General features: G+C 41.7%; 1 protein-coding gene across 1 annotated transcript in view; it reads right to left on the bottom strand.

The window, feature by feature from the left end:
* Positions 1–21665, bottom strand: part of asic4a (acid-sensing (proton-gated) ion channel family member 4a) — a gene marked incomplete at its 3' end in the record, with an annotated part of 80580 nt that extends 58915 nt beyond the window's left edge. The window contains exon 1 of the mRNA XM_083908551.1: positions 21041–21665. Within this exon, the coding sequence (XP_083764677.1) occupies positions 21041–21616 (576 nt within the window). The 5' untranslated portion in view covers positions 21617–21665. The remainder of the gene's footprint in view (positions 1–21040) is intronic.
* Between the last annotated feature and the right edge of the window lie 380 nt (positions 21666–22045).

Raw genomic sequence — 22045 nt, forward strand, 5'->3', positions numbered from 1 at the left:
TGATGCAGCTGAAAGGTGCAGCAGGTGCACTGTACTGTGCTGTATGTGTGTGTTTGTGTTGGTGAAGAACAGGAATAACGAAAGGACAACCCGGGAGGAGGTGGGATGCCTGGCCCACTCTGTGTGGGATGTAGACTATAGTTTCTATTCTGGGTGGAAAGCTTTGTGGTTCATTTTTGAGTTGAAAAATACAAAACGTTGCAGGAAAAGCTAGAAAAGTGAACATTGCTTAATGTCCTATGTGAACTATAAATAGGGCAAAGTATTCATTGGGTCAAATTCATTTGTTCTCTGCGGGCTTGAAGGAAGAGACCGGGAAACCAGGGACAAGTGTGCGGTGGTGTTCTGAAATCTACAAGACATCGACACAGTCAGCTTTAGGAACTGCAGCAGTGGCTAACACTTTGGCTCCCAGAAATCCTCAAAGCCGGATTTCTGAACTTTTCTCAAACAATCGCATTTCAAAAGGAATATGTCATACACCACTTTTTAAAAAAAATCCAGGTCATTGTATCATCAAGAGTGTAGACTTCAGAGTCAAACACATCGCTTTGCCTCTGGAACACAGGATAAATAGTGCACTTTCTGACATTAAAACTTTCTTACTTAAGTGTCCTCAAGTTGAAAAGTAATCCAGTGATCATTATCTGTACATCTCCGGCACGGTCATGAAAAATCTGTCCATTTTAATGCAAGCACTGGACCGCAACTCAACTCAATTAACATAAAGAGAGTAATGGTGTTACTAATAATCTACCATCTCTTAAGAATACCTGCTCCCCTCCTGCCTCAGTGTGCATATGCTTAAGTGGAGCTTTGAAATGTGCCATTAGCGTCCCTGTTCACGAAAAGAAGCTAAGGTTGTTTCTACCGATAAAGCAGAAGAGATTCTTAGATTAAAACAAGTGATATTCAATTAAAATGATGGTCCTTATTTTCACTGACCAGAACGAAGAAGAAGGCGGCTGCCAATAAATGCTCAAAAGGTGCATTTATTCCCTGATCTATCAAGTCCAACACACGGTCATCTGTGTTAGTTTATGTTCCAATTTAGCCACACACAGCCTCAAATGACACTTGTGCATATGGAGAGACTCCAAACACAGTGAGGCAGTCGGTATCTTTGGAAAGCCTCTGCGGTAAGAGCTGATGGAACAAAAGGACATGCACTAAGCTTTTTGAGTATCATTTATATTTTGTGCACTGACGTGGGTGGCAGAGTGGTACAGTGGCTATTATCGTCACATCACAGCAAGAATGTTCAGATTACAACACCTCAGGCCAGACGGAGTCTTTCTGTATGCTCTCCTTGTGTACGTAACCTCTGGGTATTCCAGCTTCCTTCCACAGTCCAAAGATGCAGGTTAATTGCCGACTCTGAATCACATATACTGTAGGCGTGAATGCAGAGTGTGAACGGTTGTTTGTTCCCGTACGTCAGCCCTGTGATAGATCGGTGACCTGTCCAGGATGAACCCCAACCTCTCACCTACTGTCAGCTCCCGTGACCCTCAAAAGGATGCGGGGCGTAGTTGATTGATGGATTTTGCACTGATGTGCTATTCCGAGCTATAGTTAAAAATCTATTTTCATTTATCAAAAGTGCTCCGTTTTATTTCAAAATAAAATGACCCTCTAAAACCCCCACTTCCATGTACATGTACAGTTTGATATCGTAAACCCACATACTGTTTATCCCGCCACTGTGGGGTTAATAGACCAGATAGCGATAGCTGTGTCTGCTACTTAAATAGCACAACATCATACCAGCACGACACAGGGCCAACAATACATTTAGTGATAAAGAAGAATCCAGTTCTGCACGTTGACCTTATTCAATAAAAAAGAAAGTCTTGAATCCTCTCTCATACACGATGTATTTTAAAGTGTCAGTTTTAACCTATCGTCACTTCTCTGTCGTGAGCTAAAGTGTAACTAGCTCCACACTTTAGCTGCCAGAACACTGTGCTCGGTGGAGTATTTTGGTAAACCTCACACCTTTAGACAATTGAAATGCAAAAAAAAAACTGTTATGTATCATTTGTTGAAAACAGGGCTTTTTGGACTGTGCATTCCATGCAAACTCCATGCAGAAAGGCCCTTGTTATGACCGGGTCACCAACCAGGGTCTTTTTGCTGCAACAACATTTAATAAGCCTCAATTAGTGGAGGTTGCCACTAGTACAACACCGCATGTTATTAAGCAGTCAATTTGGCTGTGATTTATACCGCTGATACAAAATGAACTATTACAGTTGAGGTTGGAGAGTAGCTGATCAATAGAAAAATATTTTATTTTTGTAATTATCTCCAACAATTTTAGCCTGGTGTGAGTTCAGGGATGTGAAGATGGGAAGGAGGCAGCAGTAATATACCTGTCACTGTTATTGCAGTGGTTAAATTGGTTGCTGTTTTCAGTTGTTACGGTGTAAAATCTAACTTGAACCAAAGTGGCCGTCTCCTCATAATGATTATATGAATATTAAAATGAATAATAATTAGTTAAAACTATGGTTTTAACAAGATGTGGCTTAGTTTAAAGCACACATCTGCAAAACAATATTTTGCACCTGCTTACTTTCTTGACACTTGGTGAAAACAGTGGATGAAATAAACACTGTGAGTGAGTCGACACATTTTTCTTGATCCAAAGTGCCACTGTGTCTGTAAATCAGCCCATTTCCATTCAACACCAGCTCCCTCATTCTACACTAATGGCAAAGGATCCCTTGTGGTAGAGCATCTTTTCCTATCTTGCTGCCAATTGTACAGGACATCTTTCACATTCAGTTGCTGGCTTTGACATTGTCCCTTTCTGGTTGCCAAAGCGAGTGAGGAATACACAAAATGTAGGTGGATGCTGAAGCTTGTATCCGAGTGACATAATTAAAATGACAATGTAAAAATATGCATCGCTAAATTTGTGGATTTGAAAATGTTCCTTAGCATATTTCCATTATATGTATATTGTTTGGGGAAACCTCGGAGCACTGTGCAGAGAAAACAAAGTCTTAAATCACTGCTGCATTATCACAAGTGGGTATTACGCGCCTGTGGTCGGCTTCTGTATCAGCAGCCAGATTGTCGGAAAATGAAGTATAAAGCCACATTCAACAGATTCCAAAAGGCATTTTAAGTATCCTAGAGCAATTCCTTGCAAGGTGTGGGGAACCAAACAACAGAAGGCAAAAATAATCAAACATCCACTCCCTCTCACTCTAATCTCCATGACTCTCTGCACAACGCCTGATTAAGTCCATTAGAGTGAAGTTAATATATCGAGACCTGACACATTTGGCCTCTGAAGTTAAGGCACCGCGTTTCACCCCACACATCATCAGCGAGTTGACGGCAAGAACACGGCGAAGCACATATGGGAGCAGTCACGTACTGAGCCCTGTTTACTGTTTACAATGGCTGTGTGTGTGTGTGGGGGGGGGGGGGGTTGTACAGTGCAGGTCTGGTCTCATGTGAGTGTTATTTCCACATATGCACTGCGATGACAGGAGGAGTACACAATCATTTTTGTTCTGCAACACAGGCAGCCGGACATTAGCATAAATATACCATGAAGACTGAACTGAGAGGAGCTTAGTTCCTGCAGAATTCAAAAGAAGCTTCATCCCCATAGACTGCACCTTACGCCAAGTAGAGCCCTGGTTAACATTCAAATCATGAGCGTCTTGGCTAGTTTTAAAAAAAGAAATGTCAGGTCATTATAGATCGCAATTTTTGCCTGGGTAAAATGAATACATGAAACCTTTATTACCCACAAGGCAAAGGAGAAACCTTCAGAATAATTTCTTTCTTCTCTTGGTTTACTGGTCAGATCAGAGCCTCCAACCCCACCCCCCCGGTGTCTTTTACAAGTTCTTGGGCCAGTCATGTCAGGGTCACTGTCTGATCACATTAGGGCTTGATCAAAGTTGCAGGGGCAGGGGCGAGAGCAGGAAAGCGCCTCATTTCTCACAGTGTGGGGATTAAACCTGCAGCAACATCTCAGGATCGTCGGCGCTGTCCCACAGGCCTCACAAAAGGTTTCAGCTGAATGGTGGCTGGTGGCAGACAGGCTGCTGAACCTGTTGTAATCTGAAAGAATAAATACAGGGTGCAAAAATCTGCGATCCATGTGCCAGGCCGAAGATAGATGAGCGGCTAGATAAAATATAAAATAAAATACAGGGGAGTAAATCACTGCTGCGGATGTCTGTGAGGTGGGTGATCAAATGATTTTAGCACTCCAGCATGGGGAGCCTGTTTGAGCGGTGGATCCCAGAAAAATACAATTTCAGATGAGGATTTACTTTTAGGTGCTGTGTGATCTGTCAGCAAATAATTTGCCTTGTGTAAACAGCTTCAGGTGACTAATTTGAGGTTATTTTTGTCACACAAATAATTTTAATTAAAAAAAAAAAAATCAAGGCTGCCATCACAATACAAACAAACATGTTATTTTGGTCCCGAAAAGATAATATAGTCTGCCATATATAAACTTGTTTGTCATTCTGATTTGTAGTCCTGCTCATTACAAAAATGATTAGTGGGCAATTTTAGATTTATTAAATTTATCTCTGCATGTTTGTTATTATTAGCTTTCTACAGCCAAACCGCTCCTTTGTGAGCTCAGTGGTGACCACTGCAGAAATGAAAATGAAAGCATCCAGTGCAGATTTGCTGTCACTCACCAAAATAAACCCCTGTTTTGATCCCCCCCCCCCCTTCAGGTGCTGATGATGCAGGATGACAAGCTGCCAAAATCCATCCAATGAAGGACTTAGCCGTCAGTCCATGTGACTCGCTTGATTTCTAGCATGTCACTCTGACCCCTGAAAGGACATGATTCAAGCACAGCGATGGAGCTATGTCACAGCTGGTGCCTCTTTTACTGGAGGCAGGACTGGTGATGCAGTTTTACGCATGTTTGCTTTTGTACGAAAACAACAAAAAAAAACAAATCAGAGTTTAGGAAAAAGCAAAATGAAATCAAAAGCTATGTTTACATGCGCAAAATGTCTTCTTTCCGATTTGTTCCGATTGGAATTTATGAATCAGTATTTTACGGGGGCAGAAAAAAAAGTCAATTGTTCAGTCGGAAATGACTATTACGACATGCACAGTGTTTTTCTAATTCTCTGGAAGTAGAAACAGAAGAAGCTTCACTTCTGTAGTAAACAAACGCAGCGTGTGTCTGCTCGTCCCCTCACTGTCACCTATCCATCTCATTTTCCTTCTCTTTTATCACGTCTGTGACTTTTGTGTCTTTTTTGTTTGGAATGGAAATACTGCAGTAACAAAAACAGAAACACATCATGTTTACGTGGATCAGACCCTAAACCTGGAAGCCATGATTGGATCAGCTGTTTATATGATCTGAACGACGATCGCTGCATACCAGCTCTCTGGTTTGAAATGAAATGTCTTCCGAATGGGCTGCATCGGATCAGAGTTTTTGGACTGGCATGTATTATTCATGCTTTAGTTGTGTTCATGTAAACAAAGCTATAGGTTTGAATGTTTTTTTTGTATTTGTTGAAAGTATTTATGCCCTTTAATGTTTAAATAACACGAAACGCACTGAACTTCTGCATCAGATGGATGTTTTTTCTGTTTTTCTATATCATGTTTGCAGCAGCTAAAAAAAACCTTTAATAAACTGGTGTCTGAATAAAAACCTTTCTTACCTTTGAGAAAAAAAATGTGTGGATGTTATTCTTGCAGTGAAATAAAAACATTATTTCACTGCATAAAAACACAACTGGCAGCCAGCGGTTTAGTAATCATCAAGTGCAATAATCTGGGAATATGACGAGATAAACGTTATCTCCTGACTTCACGGCGATTACTGTACATATCAGATCAGGCACATTAAAAGATTACAGCAAAAAGAAGTGTGTAAACAAATGAAGAGGCTAAGAGACAGTATTAAAAACTCATGCAAACGTGGAACCTAATTCTATTCCAAAAACCTTAGAGTGTGTAGGGTAATGTACTTCTCTGGAAAAAAAAAAGTTTTTTGGCTGATAAGGGCTGGTATTCTTGGCAGGTATAATCTTGGTTTACAGCCCTTGGCAGTGAACTAAAAAGTTAATTTCAGACATTGCCTACATGTCATGATGACAACGCAAGGCGAGACATTTTAAGTCCAGTAAAATTCACGGCGCGACTTCTTTCACCACTCACAGTGACGTGGAGATTTTTTTTTACGACGGCATCTCACACCAATGACGAAACGTCCTCAACGGTTGAAACGAGATTATGCTACAGCATCATCAGCTAAAGATAGTAACACAATGCTGATTGCAGCCGCTACATGGATATCACTTCACCTTAGATATGGAAAACCACGTTTCACAATTCAGTTGGGAATAACCACAGTCTCGCATGACACACCTGAGGATGCTATTAACATAGCAACATTAACCTTCTTTTGAAACCCCGTAGCATTCAAGTGTTGTGCGTGAAGCCAAACGCTCAATGTTACAAAGTGCTGTTTGTGTGCCAAAAATGAGGTAGTGATGTTGGATAGTATAGACAATCCATATTTAATCATATCATTCAGGTACAGAAGATGTTATTTTTGCTTTGTCTTATCTGAAAAATACAGCATGTGAGCATCTAAAATCTTTAGTATGTCTGCAATAACCCATTACCAATTCTCATGAAACCCTTTTATTTACAGGTTTTAACGGGTTATTCACTCTCAGGTCAAATTTCTATCAGCTTTAGTTCCAATTCTTGTCATTTCTGGCACTTCTGCTAAAATGTGCATTCATCTTCAGGCTGTTAGCAATAATATGTGTAGTTATCCTTTCTATTTAAGAGAGAGAGAGAGTATATTAAGAGAGACTATAGTAACTAATGTTACTATGGTAACATTACCACTGAGAGCTAGGGTTAGTTAGAGGTGACAGCTTCACCCAGGCTTTACAAAATCCAGGTATACCCACTAATTTGAGTGTGACAGAGGCTTTCGTTAACACTGGAGTTTGCCTCTTCAGGCAGATTACGTCCGCCACAGAGATTACAGTATGTTTTCATCTGTGGGTTTATGTGTAACTTTGTCCGTCTGTTAGCAACTTACTGTCTATGTACTATTTTTGTGATGGGTAGGTGATCACCCAAGAATGTTCCTATTAAATGCAGGTAAGGATCTACACAATGTACACAAAAATGATCAAGTAATTGAGAAATTTCACCTCTTAAAATTGGCAAAAAATCATATATCTGTCAAAAAAACACCCATATTTGAGTAAAACTTGGTATGCATGTGCAGGATCTGACACCGCCATCAGTCTAAGGATTGGTCCATCCAGATCTGATCCAGATTACAGATTTGTTGGCGGCAATTACAATTAGATATGGGAAGTCCCATCCAACAACTTTAAATGCATATATCTCAGCGACATCTTTAACAGATTAGGATGTTAATGTTGTTATGTTTGTGTAAGATGGTAATAGCTATGAGCAGGTCAAGTTCTACACAGATCCAGGAAGTCGTCTGGATCAAAATGCCAGTATGTACTGTAAGTGTGTAAGCCTTTGTGGAGGAGGTTTGTGATCTCTGAGTGCTCTGGTTACCACTGTTCTTTGGGCTCTTGTCTTTGGTAGTGTGCTGAATGTGTTTACTTATCCATGGGGAGCATAATCAAGGGGAAATTGCATGTTCATTGCACAGAGAACACAGACCGGCCACCAGCTGGAGACACTTTTACTGAGGCCAATTTATCTCAGGAGCAGACTGTCACCAAGTTTTCCAGTAGAAATATTCTCTTGATTTTACTTAGTTCCTGGGCGCACATGATTTTTTTTGCAATTATCTTACACTTTAAAAAAAATCACAAGGGTGAAATTTCCTCTGAATTTGTTTGTACCACCAACGAGCACCTCTGCCACAGTGTTCGGTAATGATGCAGTTTGTGTAACAGAGCAGGTGATCATGCCTCATAACAAGCTCACAGTATCCACCAGCTTAAATCTCTTCCACTCAGGAAAAGGACCTAACACAGTCCCCTCTTTTGCTCCATTTCTCGCTCTTTTATCCACAAACCACCGGTGCAAGAACTGTCTAATGAGATGCTAATCCCGGCGTCTTACGCTGGCATGTGTAAGGGTAAGGCTTTTATTTATTCAGTGGCATCTACTCTGTACACAGGCAATGTCTGATGAGATCAGGCCAAAGACTTGCATAACCTGTGACAGGGGAGGGCCCGGTTAAAGGTGACCTCTTCACAGTATCATCGTAAGCCCATGAAGATCCGCTCTGATTTATTTTCCAATTCAAAAGTGCATTTCACGAGCGATAAGTTCAATCATTCAGAGGCGTTTGAATTACCAATAAAACAGCTGTTGTTGTGTCCATATTTAACAGCACATTGTAAGATCATAATTTGTGTTGTTAGTGCTCTTGTTCTCATACTGGTAAAACAAATTTTACAAAAAAATTACCTGGGATACACTGATTAAATAAGTGTAACTCTTTTAGATATAAAGATTTCAAGTTATAGAGGCCAGTGGATTTGACTGCAGCCGAGTTAGAAAGCAGGTAAATGAAGCAAATAACGGCTTGATTTGGGACACTTGAGCAGCGTACGCCAGGTGGAAACAAGAGGGGAGTCTCTAATTCTACTCTCAAGCCAGCTGGTCCTGAAACCGGGGCTGCAGCCAATCTCAGTGTCCACTCAGTTTCCCACTGAGCTTTTTCAACCGAAGGAACAGTGCCAAGAGGTGTGGTATGTCTCTTCAAATCACCTTTCTCCAGGCTTTACAAGGCTCTCTCCAGTGTATAATCGTAACATAATCATGCCCACTACATCTATTGATCTGTTCACAGTAGACTTCCACCGGAGCAGCCAAATGGTATCCTTAGGCGAAAGCTCTTGCCAAGAAACGATATGATGACACCAATTAGATTACAGTGATATTCAAATACACAATGGATTTAAGTGGCCTGGGCTGTAGTCTTGAGGTGATTCAGCTTATGCTGGAGGATGCAAACACATCCATTTGTTTCACTGTACCAGAAGCCTCTCCGTTTCATGCTTATTATTTATTTATCATTAACTAAACACACCAATTAATTGGCAGTTTAAGGGCATGCTTTTATGGACGACATATTAAGGCCGTCTCTGGGGATCACTTTCAGTGTAGTATACAAAGCAGTTCATATTAATATCTTGTTAATTCTCTTTAGAGTACATGTATTGAAGGTCAGGGAGGAGGGAAAACTGTAATTTGTGAGTGAAGCTCACTGACATTTATCCATTCCCATAGACTTTCAGGATCTGTTTAGAAGGATGCCATTACCCTCCTTTCTTTATTCTCAAAGTGAATGTCAAGGACACAGATAAACAGCAATGCCATACCTCATTACTGGTCATATTTATTCCGAGGAGATGCCCTTATCAAAGTGTTTATAATTAAATGGATGAGACCGCAATTTTGAAAAGATCCGTCATTTTCTCTCTCCAAGTTCCTTGGGGGTTGCCTAATGGATGAGTTATTTGTCTTTTCCAGTCATGATGCAACTAATATGCTTTTCACTTCACTGCGAGATCAGAAAATCACATTTTGAGCATGTCTAATTATAGCAGCCTCCCATGAGTTAGCATTAAACCGTAGCAGCACGCTGACATCTGGTATTCAAATAACTGGCACATTTCAAGAGTGTGTGTGGCATTTTACAGATGTTCCCGTGCACGGTTTGAAATGTGTCGAGATACCCATGCTGGTTCTGACATGACACCAAAAGTGACGAGGAATCCGAGCCCTCGAACTTCAAATGATCATCCTGGTGTTAAGGGCACCTCAGACGCCACATCTTCAAAAACAACAAAGAACTGTAATTTTCATGAGAGTTCACTAGAAAGGGAGAAGAGTGAGAAAATAGCGTTCACTTAGCAGACACGGGGTGGCAAAATGGAGAAAAACCTGAGGATACATAGATCTTCAAAGAGAGATGAGCAAAGACTGTTATTACCCTACCTTAAGAAAAACGACGCACTTACATGAGGCTTTTCATGCCGTTATGTCTATCAACATACGGGCAAGATACATAAGGCCCAAACCTTAGAATAATGCGTCACACTACACTGACATTTATAACACCAATTGTCAAGATTTCATCATCACTGTGACTACAAGAACAAACCTCCCTGACATGGTGATGGATGGGGGGGGGGGGGGGAAGCACAATTTGGTTGCTCATAAAGGAACATGACGTTCTTATCCAAAATTCAGATAAGTCTCCAAACTTGTGGAGGAAAGTTCAACCATTTGGTCCAACAGAGGAAAGAGTGAACATCAGTGATGTTATGTTGTTTCCATAACTTGGGATTAACTTCTTAACCTACTGTATGTTTGCTGTGAAAATGCAGGACACAGGACAGTCACTGAAAAGTGGAGTATTTTGGGTTCTTCCCCAAAGATAAGAGGGTAAGAAACAAATCTACGGACTCAACCGTTATCTGAGCGGTTAGCTCCACCCGAGTGAAGCGGCGGAATATGTGTCAGAGCAGGGCAGTGCGATGACTGATCGACCTTGCGTGACCAACAGGAAGTGTCATCACGTTTGTGTTTGTAAATTTTTTGAAAAAGTGACAGGCCTCGTGCGATTTGTTTCCATTTATCTATGCACACCAGAGTAATCACTGCAGAATAGTAATCTATACATAAACAGGTTGAAAAATAGTGTGTCCGAGAGTATAATCTGGACACTGTGATCAACAACACAACCTTCAGAGACAGATAAAAAATAAAAAAATAAAAAGTTGGGACTATTCTACCATGTCCATGATGTTTTGCCCCTATGTGCCTCATAAATAAAAGTATTTTATATGGTCTAAGTAAAATCTAGGACAGTGGACTATTAATGGCCAAGGTACTCCTCTCCTGGGGCAACAGTGTTAATCGGAGCAATAGGTCTCCTTCCTTCTGGATCAATGTCAGCACAAATTTCAGATTGCTTTCCTGATGCGCGCCAAGTTATCTGTGATTCAACTTTAATAGGTTATTGAACGGAGCCAGCATTTAGGGAGCAGGGCCGTATTTCACGTTATTGACAATCAAATGCACACAACCTTCTCATTAGCATGCATTAGGAAAACACAGAATTAATCCTGACAACACCATTGGGGAACATGACCACAGTTTACGCTTGTTTAAACAAACACGCCCTAACTGTGACTTGGCGATCATGTGTGGAGGGGACATACAGAACGTAGGTAAATACAGCTTGACAGATGTTACACTGGACATAAAAACCGCTGAGCATACAGAGAGAAGCATAAATTAGGAATAAAAAAAAAACAGTCACAGGATAAACAGAGACTGCAGAGTGTTTTCTAAATATAAATCAATCGTTGTGCTATACAATCCACGATATAATCTTAAATGTTTCAGGACCTCAGTGCATCACGATTTTGGATGGCATGGATTCCACTTCACAGATTTGTATTCTAGTATCTCAGTGATGCAGATGAAAGATGTTTCACATTTATTTAATCAGCAAAAAAAAAAGAGACCATGTAATAGGTTTAGTGTAACACTGAGGCAAGCGCTTTAATGAGATCTAATGAGATCAAATCCTGATGCATGTGATTATTTCCCTTTACATATACACTCCCTGTGTATATGTAAAGCATTTTTACTCTGACACTTCCGAACCAAAATGAAATGCTTGGATGACAAAATAGGTGGCAGCAATTCATGCTGGGTGGTGTGCTAAATCAGTTGACATTTCACTGCACCTGAAGGTCAAGTGTTTTGTCAGCATGGACAGAGCCTGGCGACAAAGCTGCCAACACAAGATTTACTGTCCACACGTTTTCCAAAACAAGACACAAACACGTGTCTGAGACCAAGCAAATGTACATTTCACGGTTGCAGTAGATATGAATGATGGATTGATTCCATATCTACATCAAATGGCTTTATGCAATAACATGATGGGTTTTATAAACCCCCACTCCTTAACAGTGTCTGCAGTAACAATACGTCTAAATGTTGGCCCTGTTTGGGGTTTTTTTTGCAGTTCAAAACGCTGCAGAGACACCAACAAAACTACAAGTGAGAATTGACACCACGTTTATATCAGTAGCTTGCAGCTAAGCTACTGATCTAAAATTGATGTTGTCGGGTGCACATGGCAGAACAAGCAGAGAAGTTGAAATGTGCTGGTTTATCTCCATTTCATCATAGCACAGGCTTTGAATGGGGGACCTTCACAAGCCAGAGCTGCGAGGCAGCCTCTGCTGTCAGCCTGTAAAGCTAATGTCAGCTCAAACAGATGCAGAGCAGTGCAGTCAACACTGTTGCCAGTCTGTATCACAACACAGTCAGATGTGACTAACCAACAGTTTGCCATTACCATATGTGGGCAACACAGACGGAAGAGAGAGTTGACTTCGAAACGGGAGCGATGTTTGTATGACATCAACAACAGCAGTGCCTGAACTTATCTTGTTAAATGGTATTTAGACCAGAAACACAGATCTGTTGCCTTGTCCATTGATTATAATCAAAATCAATTCAGTATTATAACAACTACAGTGGCCAAGACGAATGACCAGGGTACAGTATTTTCAGTCTGTTGGTCATACATTCTGAAACCAAACAAAGAGTGCAGCAGCTACTGAACGGCAAAGTCCTAAATCCAATTTCGATGTACACGTTATAATCCACCATTGATTCCTGTAGGCTTTACCAAAACAGTATAAAGACATAACCAAGTCTCTCCACAACAAATGGCCTCAAAGATGGCCAGTAGGAGCTACTGACATTAGGAAGGCATTAGCTTGAATTATTTAGCATTTCCTATCATAGGGTATTGTTCCACAAGCACGGTGTACATTATTAAGTAATATAGAATGTCAGGGATTTTCACTCGCTACCCAACATTATGCTGGAGGACAAAAAAATAGTATTTGGCACATTTGCTGCTGACCTAACGTCAAAGCCATTTGACAAATCGTTACGTGCGTTTCCCAAGAGAAAGCTGCAGGGTATGCCAAACATCATGATGGGGATGGGGGGGGGGGGGGGGTTATTTCACGCAGTCATACGGAGTTGGACAAAATATCACACCTGTCATCCCACCTTAGTGTGTGTACTGTAGTTCAAAGCATGTTTACATAGGCCTATAGTAGAGAGAAAGCATGTTAAAATACATATAAATTATAATATGTGTGATGTGTATGGTTTGACAAACTCAAAACAAAAAGCAGCAAGGGACACTGCCAAGTGTGTGAAAACAGACATAATTCAGAATAAAGGCCAAGTGTCCAGCCAAGCAGTCAGATGAGACCCTCATGTTCAGACTGTGCCTGGGGTAAATATTCACGATGACATTTGTTTGTACTCTGTGCTATTTCCCATCGGCTGAATTGTAGCTAACTGACATTTTCCTTCAACTTGCACTGGCCATGATTTGTACATTTCAAATCTATCTAAAACATCAGACATACAAGGGGGTGCAGAGCGGGAACACGGAACAATACATTGTGAGGTGTATTTGCAATATAGCTGCAAGCACAGAAATATCCACAGCCGTGATTTAGTCGGTCTCCATCAGAGTATTCTGAGCTGCATCTTTTCTTTGGCTTATTTTATGCAGAAAAAAAACATTTTACTTTTAGTTTTGCCTCCATTTTGACTCGAGCTGGTCTTGAAGTTTTGAGCATTTTAAAAGAACTGGCAGACAACCTTGATTATATAGATTCTCTGCTGCTGCTCGTCTCTCTCCCATGATCTTGTCAGGCTGCATGAGCTTTTTTGTAGAGTGACATTTTACTATAGATAACTGCGCTTCCATACTAACTCTGGTAATGCTGGCTATCTTTCTTACATTTCTGTCCTTAACGTCCTTGACCACATATTTGTTGTGACAGTCCGGGTGTTTTCTGAGAATCTTCTCAGGTTTTCACTAAGAAGAATTTGAAGCAAGTGATTAAAGTGAGTTAGGTTCTCTGGTTTGTGCTCAGATTCATCCCACACACTCTGATTTAAAACTTCTAGTTTTGTGGCTCAAGTCCATGATCTCCTTCTGCGAGCTACTTCTATGCAAATGGACATTGATATTTCATGGAAGCAACATAGAAATAGAAGGACTTTTCTTTCTTTCTTTGTATTAACTTATTTTAGTGCTGTATTCACAGTAGGTTCACAGTAGGTTGTCTCTTTCTTTTTCTTTTTTTTTATCCATCCCTGCACGTGCTATCTCTCGCTAAGTAATTAAACCTCAGGAGCATGAGGAATGAAGAGGCACAAACCCATTATGTGGAGGTGGTCTAAAACCAAGCTTGGTTAATTTTTTTTCAGAGGAATTCAACTAATGTATTCAGAGACTGGGGAACATGACAAAATAAAAAGCTCACATGGAAGCTACTAGAAGGCCAACGCTTTTATAATCACAGTTATCTGCACAGCAAATGCTTTTCTTTATCCCAGTGCACTCTTGAGAAGAAAGCCTTATAATGATGGAGATGCAGGAGTCACACCAACATTAAGTGTGAGTCAAGTCTACTTTAACCATTTCTTGAGTGGAGCAAAGAAATAATAATAATGTTGATTGTGCTTTTTTCTTCAAAGTCCTTTTTTTCCCCCCAACAGTTCAGCGAGTCCTTTGTAGAACCAGTCCTCGGCAGGGCTACAGTATTGTGGACACTAGACACAGTAGTCAGACTAAAATCGAGCTGGTCGGACTGAATAATGTGATTCACAGTCCGATTACTCCTGCATATATATGCTTAGGAGTTGGACGTGGCGTTCTGCACATGGAGACATTGTATAAACTGCAGTAATGTTGCCGTAAAAGAACAAACACCATGATGGCGTTGGCGAGAACGAAAGCAAAAGCTAGGGAGAAGACCCACTTTTGAGCTGAAACATACAGAACCACAGCACGACCCACCTCACCGTCCATCTCGCCATTCGCTGTTTGTTTTTCTGTGATGTAAACAGGAAACTTATTCAATACACTTTAGCTTATAGAGCGTTACAGCGCCACCTACGGAGGCGGAGTCACACGCACACAGCCAAAATATCGATTTTTCTCCTCCACATATGTACTCGGACTTGGCAAGTCTTAGGACTTTTGAGGTATCGACCAAACTACCAAAGTCCTGTGTATCACCTCATAACCAAAATGTTCACATTTTGGCATCTAAGGAGTTAATGTGCTAATACGCAGCATACTGTTTGACTAAGAAGAAACAATGAATATGATTGGCCATCTTGAGGCATGCAGGAAGTTGCAACCAAAGACGGAGCGCAGCGTTGTCAGGGAAAATCTTAAGCTACTAGACAAATTTGAAAAAACTATTGTTCAAGAATCAGTTTCCAAGTCCAGGTATTGATATTGATAGACAGCCCTAGCAGTGTCCTTTAACTTGGTATGACTTACCAAAGCAAAATAGAAATTGAAACATTCACACTGGTCATATGGCAAAACACTAGTTGAAATGCAGCCCAAAACAATTTACAGAACTCTCGCAGAGAAAAAAGCCATTGGTGAAATAGGCCATTACCCCCACAATCATGCAGCATCTTTTTTAAATTTAAAATAACTAATTCAACTTTGACTTTTTAAAACCTCCAAGTGTTGCATTTTTCATTCACTCACCATCGCTATTTATTACATAGATCCTAATGCAGACCGAGCTGCTTCGGGGGGGAACTCATAACTTTCTCACATTACAAAACATTGATCACCTCCAAATGAAAAAACCTCTATTTTGAGTTCAGATCATCCGACTTTAAAATTCACTTCACTCTATCAAAATGCTTATTCCTCCCCATCCCCGCGCCGCCGAGGCCGTGAGTCATCTCGTATGGCTCGATAATTTCGGCGCCCTTTCCGTGAAAAGGTAGACAGTGATTATTGATTGATTTGTGCTGGATATAAGCTAAAACAAACAGATATCTTGTTCTAAAGATCACATTCTTCACTAACTCTGGCAGCATTAACAAATGCAGCCGAGACTGGGCACAGAACACAGGCACAGGATAATTAGTCACACCAGACTTGGAGTAGGAAGGGCAGGGAAGCAATCTGACTGAAGGATGTATTGATCCTTCTGAGAGGGAGGGGCGCCCAGTCAGGAGTCATGATCAATCTTGCAAGGCAGCTCTCTCAATCTGTCACGAAACCTGTGTGTGTTTGTATGGGGAAGCATTCCATCCACACTATACACACTATATACACAATTGTGTGTGTGTGTGTTTGTGTGTGTGTGTGGAACCACATTAACACTACCAACAGCTCGGTGTATGACTTGTCAGAAAGAGACAAATGTCGGTGTGAGTAAAAGACTCCCAGGGGTTAGAGGAGGGACTTTGGCGGTACCGCAACATCGGAAAGCCTTCATCGTTGACGCGAAAGCCACGCCTCAGCCACAGATTCTCCTCGTCTAACCGAGCGCTCCAATCCGTGGCACATTGAGAGGTTTAAAAACCAGCTCAGGCGGTGATGGGAAAAGTAAATCTTCCCAGATATAAATTGTTTGCATATTGGTGTTATCCAGTCACTGGTCGCAGGTGGGTTTCATCTGATTAGACAGTGGTGATGCATATCAGGAGGAGCAGCCGACCAACTGCACTGTAATTCATCTTCCTCTGATATGCTGGAAGAGGAGAAGCTGGGGGAAAGCTGGATTGGGACTGAAGTGGGATGTGAAAGCAGTGGTGCTCTTTTAGCCCTTTTTTGTGCAGACAGGATCAGTGTTCTGGTTTTTCCTTTCAATTTCACAAGAAGAAAATAAAGCGAAAAAGGGAAATTTATTTGATTGTTTATGGATTGTGTGTGTGTGTGCAAGTGTGGAGGGATGCAATAATGCTTGGCACTGGACTCCTCAGGGTTAGGTGTGTAGATCAGATATCAGACAGCATGCTAAGCTGCAGGGACACCCACTGCAGTGGAACTGTAGATGGGTAATTGACAGGCTGCTGGAGACAGAGTCAGCCCAGATCGCCAGTCACTTTCACGCTCCCACACTCCACGCTCTCCACCAGGGGGAAGGAGGATGGCTGGGTGCAGTGTGTGTGTGTGTGTAAGTGTGTGCTGTTAAGGGGTGTACAGGCTTTGGAATCGCCGTAGGAATGGATGTCACTCTCCTAGTCATCGGATTGAAAAGGCTCGAGAAAGAGGCCGACTATTTTTCATGACGCAGAAAACAGTCGGCATCACAGAATAGAGCAATTAAAATGAAATAAACTGTTGCAGACTTTGTCATGATTTGTCTGACATTTCGTTTTTTTTCTGAGAGGTCTGAACGTTTTGACGAGACATAGGGGACCAGCAGAGCTTCCCTTCACAACAACATCTTCAAGCAGCCATCAGAGCCAAAAAGCTTTCTAAAAAGTTACGAAATTCTAAGCTAACTCCAAAAATCAGAGCAGAGTCAGGTAATTTGTTCTTGTTCTTTGTTCTTACGTAAATGATGCCGGTGCACACGCAGTCGCGTCTGGACCTGGACAAGGAAGTTTGCATGCTAACAGAATTTGTCCAGGACTTTGCGGCTATGTGTGCTGAGGCAGACCTTCCTCTAAAAAAAGCTAAAGAAGTGAAATCCTGCAAAAGTGCAGCCTGAACCTGAGCGTAGCCTCAAAGCAATCCCTCGCTCCAACACACCCGATTCAAATAAATGGGTTGTTATGAAGTAAAGCACGTTTTACTGGTAAAATATGTGAAAATATATAATTTCTAAAAAACTAATTTTTAAAAACATATTTTAAGAAAGAATAAAATCTAATTTGGAAAAAGGTAACTGGATTTCTTTGGGCTCTACCAATGGTGCAGCCTTGTATCCTTTGACCAACACACCAGCCAACTGATGAAAATGATTTCCTTGAAGAATGAAAGCTTGAAACTGTACCAGACATGATGGTAGATGACTCATATCTCTGTCATCTCCCTGTTTTTTTTAAACTATTTTTACCTCTATGAACCACACAAGGGCAGTGTATTTATTGAGATGATCTCAATAAATAATGCCTCTTATGTGCCATTTCTTCACAGTATTGATTTGCAGTTTTGCAGGTTTTATGCTACATGAACGACAGGATACGGGAGCTGGGTCAACATCATCCGCGGCTTTTACTATGAAACATTCAATTATCTATAAAACCCCCAAAACAGGGGCTTCAGTCAGGACAATGTCAGATTGCAGGCGGGGAGCTCCTTGTGTTGTCCCAGTTAACCCATGTTTTTATAGATCACCTGACATGCTACCCTATAGCTGCTCGGCTATCTCCATGAATATATGCAGAAGGGATCTGTCCTTGCTGAGAGCAAAATCTGATAATGCAGCGGCAAACACAGCTGAGAGTCAGAGCAAACCAATTCAGAGCTGTGTTTAAAAAAGCCAAAGGGCTCACTGCTCATCTCTGCGACAGCGCCGCACAATAGATGAACAATTATTCAGAGTTAGACTGGAAGAAAAATATTAATCTGTTTATTCATGGCTTGTTGAATCAGCTTTATCTCCAGCGATTAATCCCAGTCAATAATGTAATCTTTAATTATAAAAAATGGCCTGATTACCTACGTCAAAAAAAAAAAGTCAAGCCGGTCCACCAAGCTGAAGAGAGGAAAACAAATTTCACTGCTACGTGGTATGTATTATTTTTCCAGCCATAAATTAGAGCAGCCAGACAATTTTGGCCCCGAGACGGTATTTATTTCAGTCTTTTGTGCAGTGAGTGAATGCAGAGATGGAAAAAGCTAATAAATTAAAATGCGAGTGAAAAATTTCACAGTAAATATTTCTTTTTGAATGAAGGACTAAGTTTCCTGTTCAGACGCAATGATTAATTAAAAACATAGACAACACATTAGGAGTAAACACACAACAAATACGCAAACCTGAGCTCTACAGCACAGAAACATGGTCGGTTTACAGAAAATCTATAATATTGTCTATAATATTGCAGTTATATCCATCATCCGACAGAATGATCGATGGAAAGAAAACGCATTAAGAAGCCGATGAAGTAGGGGAAAAAAAATAACATATTGTGTGTGTATGTTGATATGGAAGAACAAAAAAAACCACACTGATTCAAACACACACATAGGCGCGTGTGACTAAGTTTCATTTGCACTGTGACTTTTACATTCTGGTCTCCTGCCTGATCCCACAATTCCCAGCGGTTCCTCCCTTTCTCCCCGTGCACTCCCAGCAGTCCATCAGCAGACGCAGAGCAAGTGATTTGTCATGCATGGAGGCAGCAAGTAGCCTGTAACAAATCTATCTGACAGCCCCAGAAAATGTAGATCACACAGCCAACAGAGACGAAACAGCAGCTTAGGGAACTTTCAACAGGATCTTAATCTGTGATGAAGTCACCTCACCATTTCCAAAGAGACCGACCGGATGTTTCATCCACTGGCGCGGGACAGACGTTTCTTCGATGTCAGAATTGTCCACTAATTAATGTATTCTGTGGGGACCCGGGTGTAAAAGTGTCAGACGACATCGCTATCAAATGTGCTAGAAGCATATTACAGACTTTCAGAGTCGGGTTGTCTCTTCAGACGGAATTTTGTCAAACTTTGCTGGTTCCCCGAGGAGAGTGACATTTTCCTCTGCTGGAAGTGAGAAAAATTCCTTTCCGTTCTCGAGTCACAGGTGATTTAATGTCCTGATGTGAGAGGCTGCTTAAGACGACAACAAAGTAACCCTTAGCACACGCTTGGAGAAACTAAACGGGAAGCAATGAAACGTCATTAATTTGGCCCTAATTTGGCACATCGGAGGTAATGTAGTGCCATCAATGTGATAAGACAGAATCTTTAGGTCTCAGGAAGGTGAGCATATCAATGTTCAACATACCCTATTAAGACTTGACACCTGCACTTTATCATCACAAAAGCAATTGCATATTCCTTTTTCCTGCAGGAGAGATGGGGAAATCCATCTCCTGCAAGGACAGTGCCTTTAATAAATAGTGCACCGAACACAGGCACAAACTCTCTTTCACCTGATCCCTCTCTCCCTCTCTGTCACACACACACAAACATAATTTCTTCTTAGAACACTGCATTGATTTCTGTTCATTTGGACAGCCTAAACAAATCGTTATTCCTGAAATTAACCCGAACCAGTTGATGCCTCACCTCACCTTAACTCTAGCACAATTCAAATCTTAGCCCTACACTTAAAAAGGTTGTTTCTGTGTTATCAGGACCAGGTTTCGGTCTCCATGAGGACTACTGGTCCCGACAAGGTCAGTGTTTATGCCAGAAAAGGTTCACGCACACACACACACACACACAGTCATGGAAACTGTTTCATTCCTTTTAGTCAATCTGGCTAATGCAAAAATCATGTATGTCTGTCTTTAAATATTTAATCCTAACAGCAGCAAGATTGAAATACAACGCTGAAGAGGCATTACTCCTTCCCCGGCTGAAAGGTACAAGAGCTCAGAGAGCGAGAGTGAGGCAGCTGCTCTGCAATGTCACAAAGGGAGAGAGCGAGAGCAACAGGGAGAGACGGAACACTGAGGGAAAAAAAGAAGAAGAGACTCTGCTATTTTCGATGACAATCTTGTTGTCATGCACTCTGAGCTGCAGGAGTTTGAGGCGGCATTAAAAGCACAGTTTGCCCCGGAAAAAGTATACAACCACATGCGGGAGCTCTCTTTTTCCTCTTGTTTGGGAGGAGCCTTTGTTTTTTGACATAATAGATTCTGGTAAAGGCTGAAACTCTCAGCAGGAGAGCAGCACTGTTGCAGTTTAGACGACAGAAAGAGAAACAGCTCAATGACTGAGCCAGAGTTATGATTCTTGCATGCAGATATGTATCGTGGGAACCCCGTGGCACCCAGAGATGAGTGCATGGAGGGAATTTAAATGTCTCATTTTACTTTCATGTCCATCTTTTGTTTCCTGTTTGAACAAGCAAAAGCATGTAAAGTTATTGGAAACAAGATTCCTCAGAATGCTTCAATTGGGAAATTGTTAACATAAAAAAAAGTTTGGATGAAGCCAGTCATCGTAACCACGTCATGTTTGGGTAAAAGTTTGAGAAAGTTTTCTACTCACCACAGAGAAGTCATCAACCGAGCAGTTCTGCCCACTGAAATTGCAGCTCTTGAGCATCTCTTCTAACTGATGTCCTGTCCTGTTGAAGATGTCCTGCATATCAGGCGCGGGGTACATCAAATCTGTAGGCTTGTGCCCATCCCTGTTTTTGGGGGGCAAACCTGTCAAGTTGGCCAGGTGGTAGATGTCGGCATCGGTGAGCGCAGAGAAGCGAAAGCGGTTGATGTTGCAGATGGTCACAGCGGGGAAAACCATCTCGGGGGTTGCCTCCTCATTCAGAGCTGTGACATGAGGATGCTCCAGGTAAGAGATGGCACACTTTGCTGCTTGGTACAGAAACAACGCCAGTGAAGTCAAAAAGGCAAGCGCCCAGAGAGTCTGCCGGATGCCCAGGCGACCAGAGACAAAGATATGATTTATCCCATGAAGAGAGCAGGAGTTGGCAAAGCCTGCCAAGTCCTTGGCCGGTGGCATGCAGCTCTCCTCGATCAGGCTTTCCTTGTCCCCATCCTGCTTGCTTTTCTGCTTCTCATCCTCCTCTGCAAATTTGATTTTGCAAACAAATTCGATAGGCATGGGGGCAGCCAGGTCTGCGTTTTGGTTTTATTTTTTGATGGCAGCTATCAGCCCCGGATCACTTTCCTCTTCACTTCCTAGGCTTTTGTCCTCACAGCGGGGGGGGAAACAACTCCACAAAGAAGAAGAGAAGAAGACAAGAGAGAGTTTGTTGCTGCTGCCGCTGCCGCTGCCGCCTGTGCTCTGACTGATAGTGCTGCTGCTGCTGCTTGTGCCGCCACGGCTCCTAGTGACTAGAGCGCTGCTGCTGCTGCTGTGCTGTGCTGTGCTGCTACTGCTCTGAGCGCTTGTCTCACTACTTGATCAGCTCACACGGTCTCGCTTTATCAGCAGTAATACAGCTGTCAAAAAAATACACATGTACTTCCACACTCGCTCAGACCCCCAGATGAAAATGAAGCATGTTCAAATGGCTTAAAATAGACACTG

The sequence above is a fragment of the Microchirus variegatus genome (genome assembly GCF_963457635.1).
Source record: "Microchirus variegatus genome assembly, chromosome: 22".
Taxonomy (NCBI): domain Eukaryota; kingdom Metazoa; phylum Chordata; class Actinopteri; order Pleuronectiformes; family Soleidae; genus Microchirus; species Microchirus variegatus.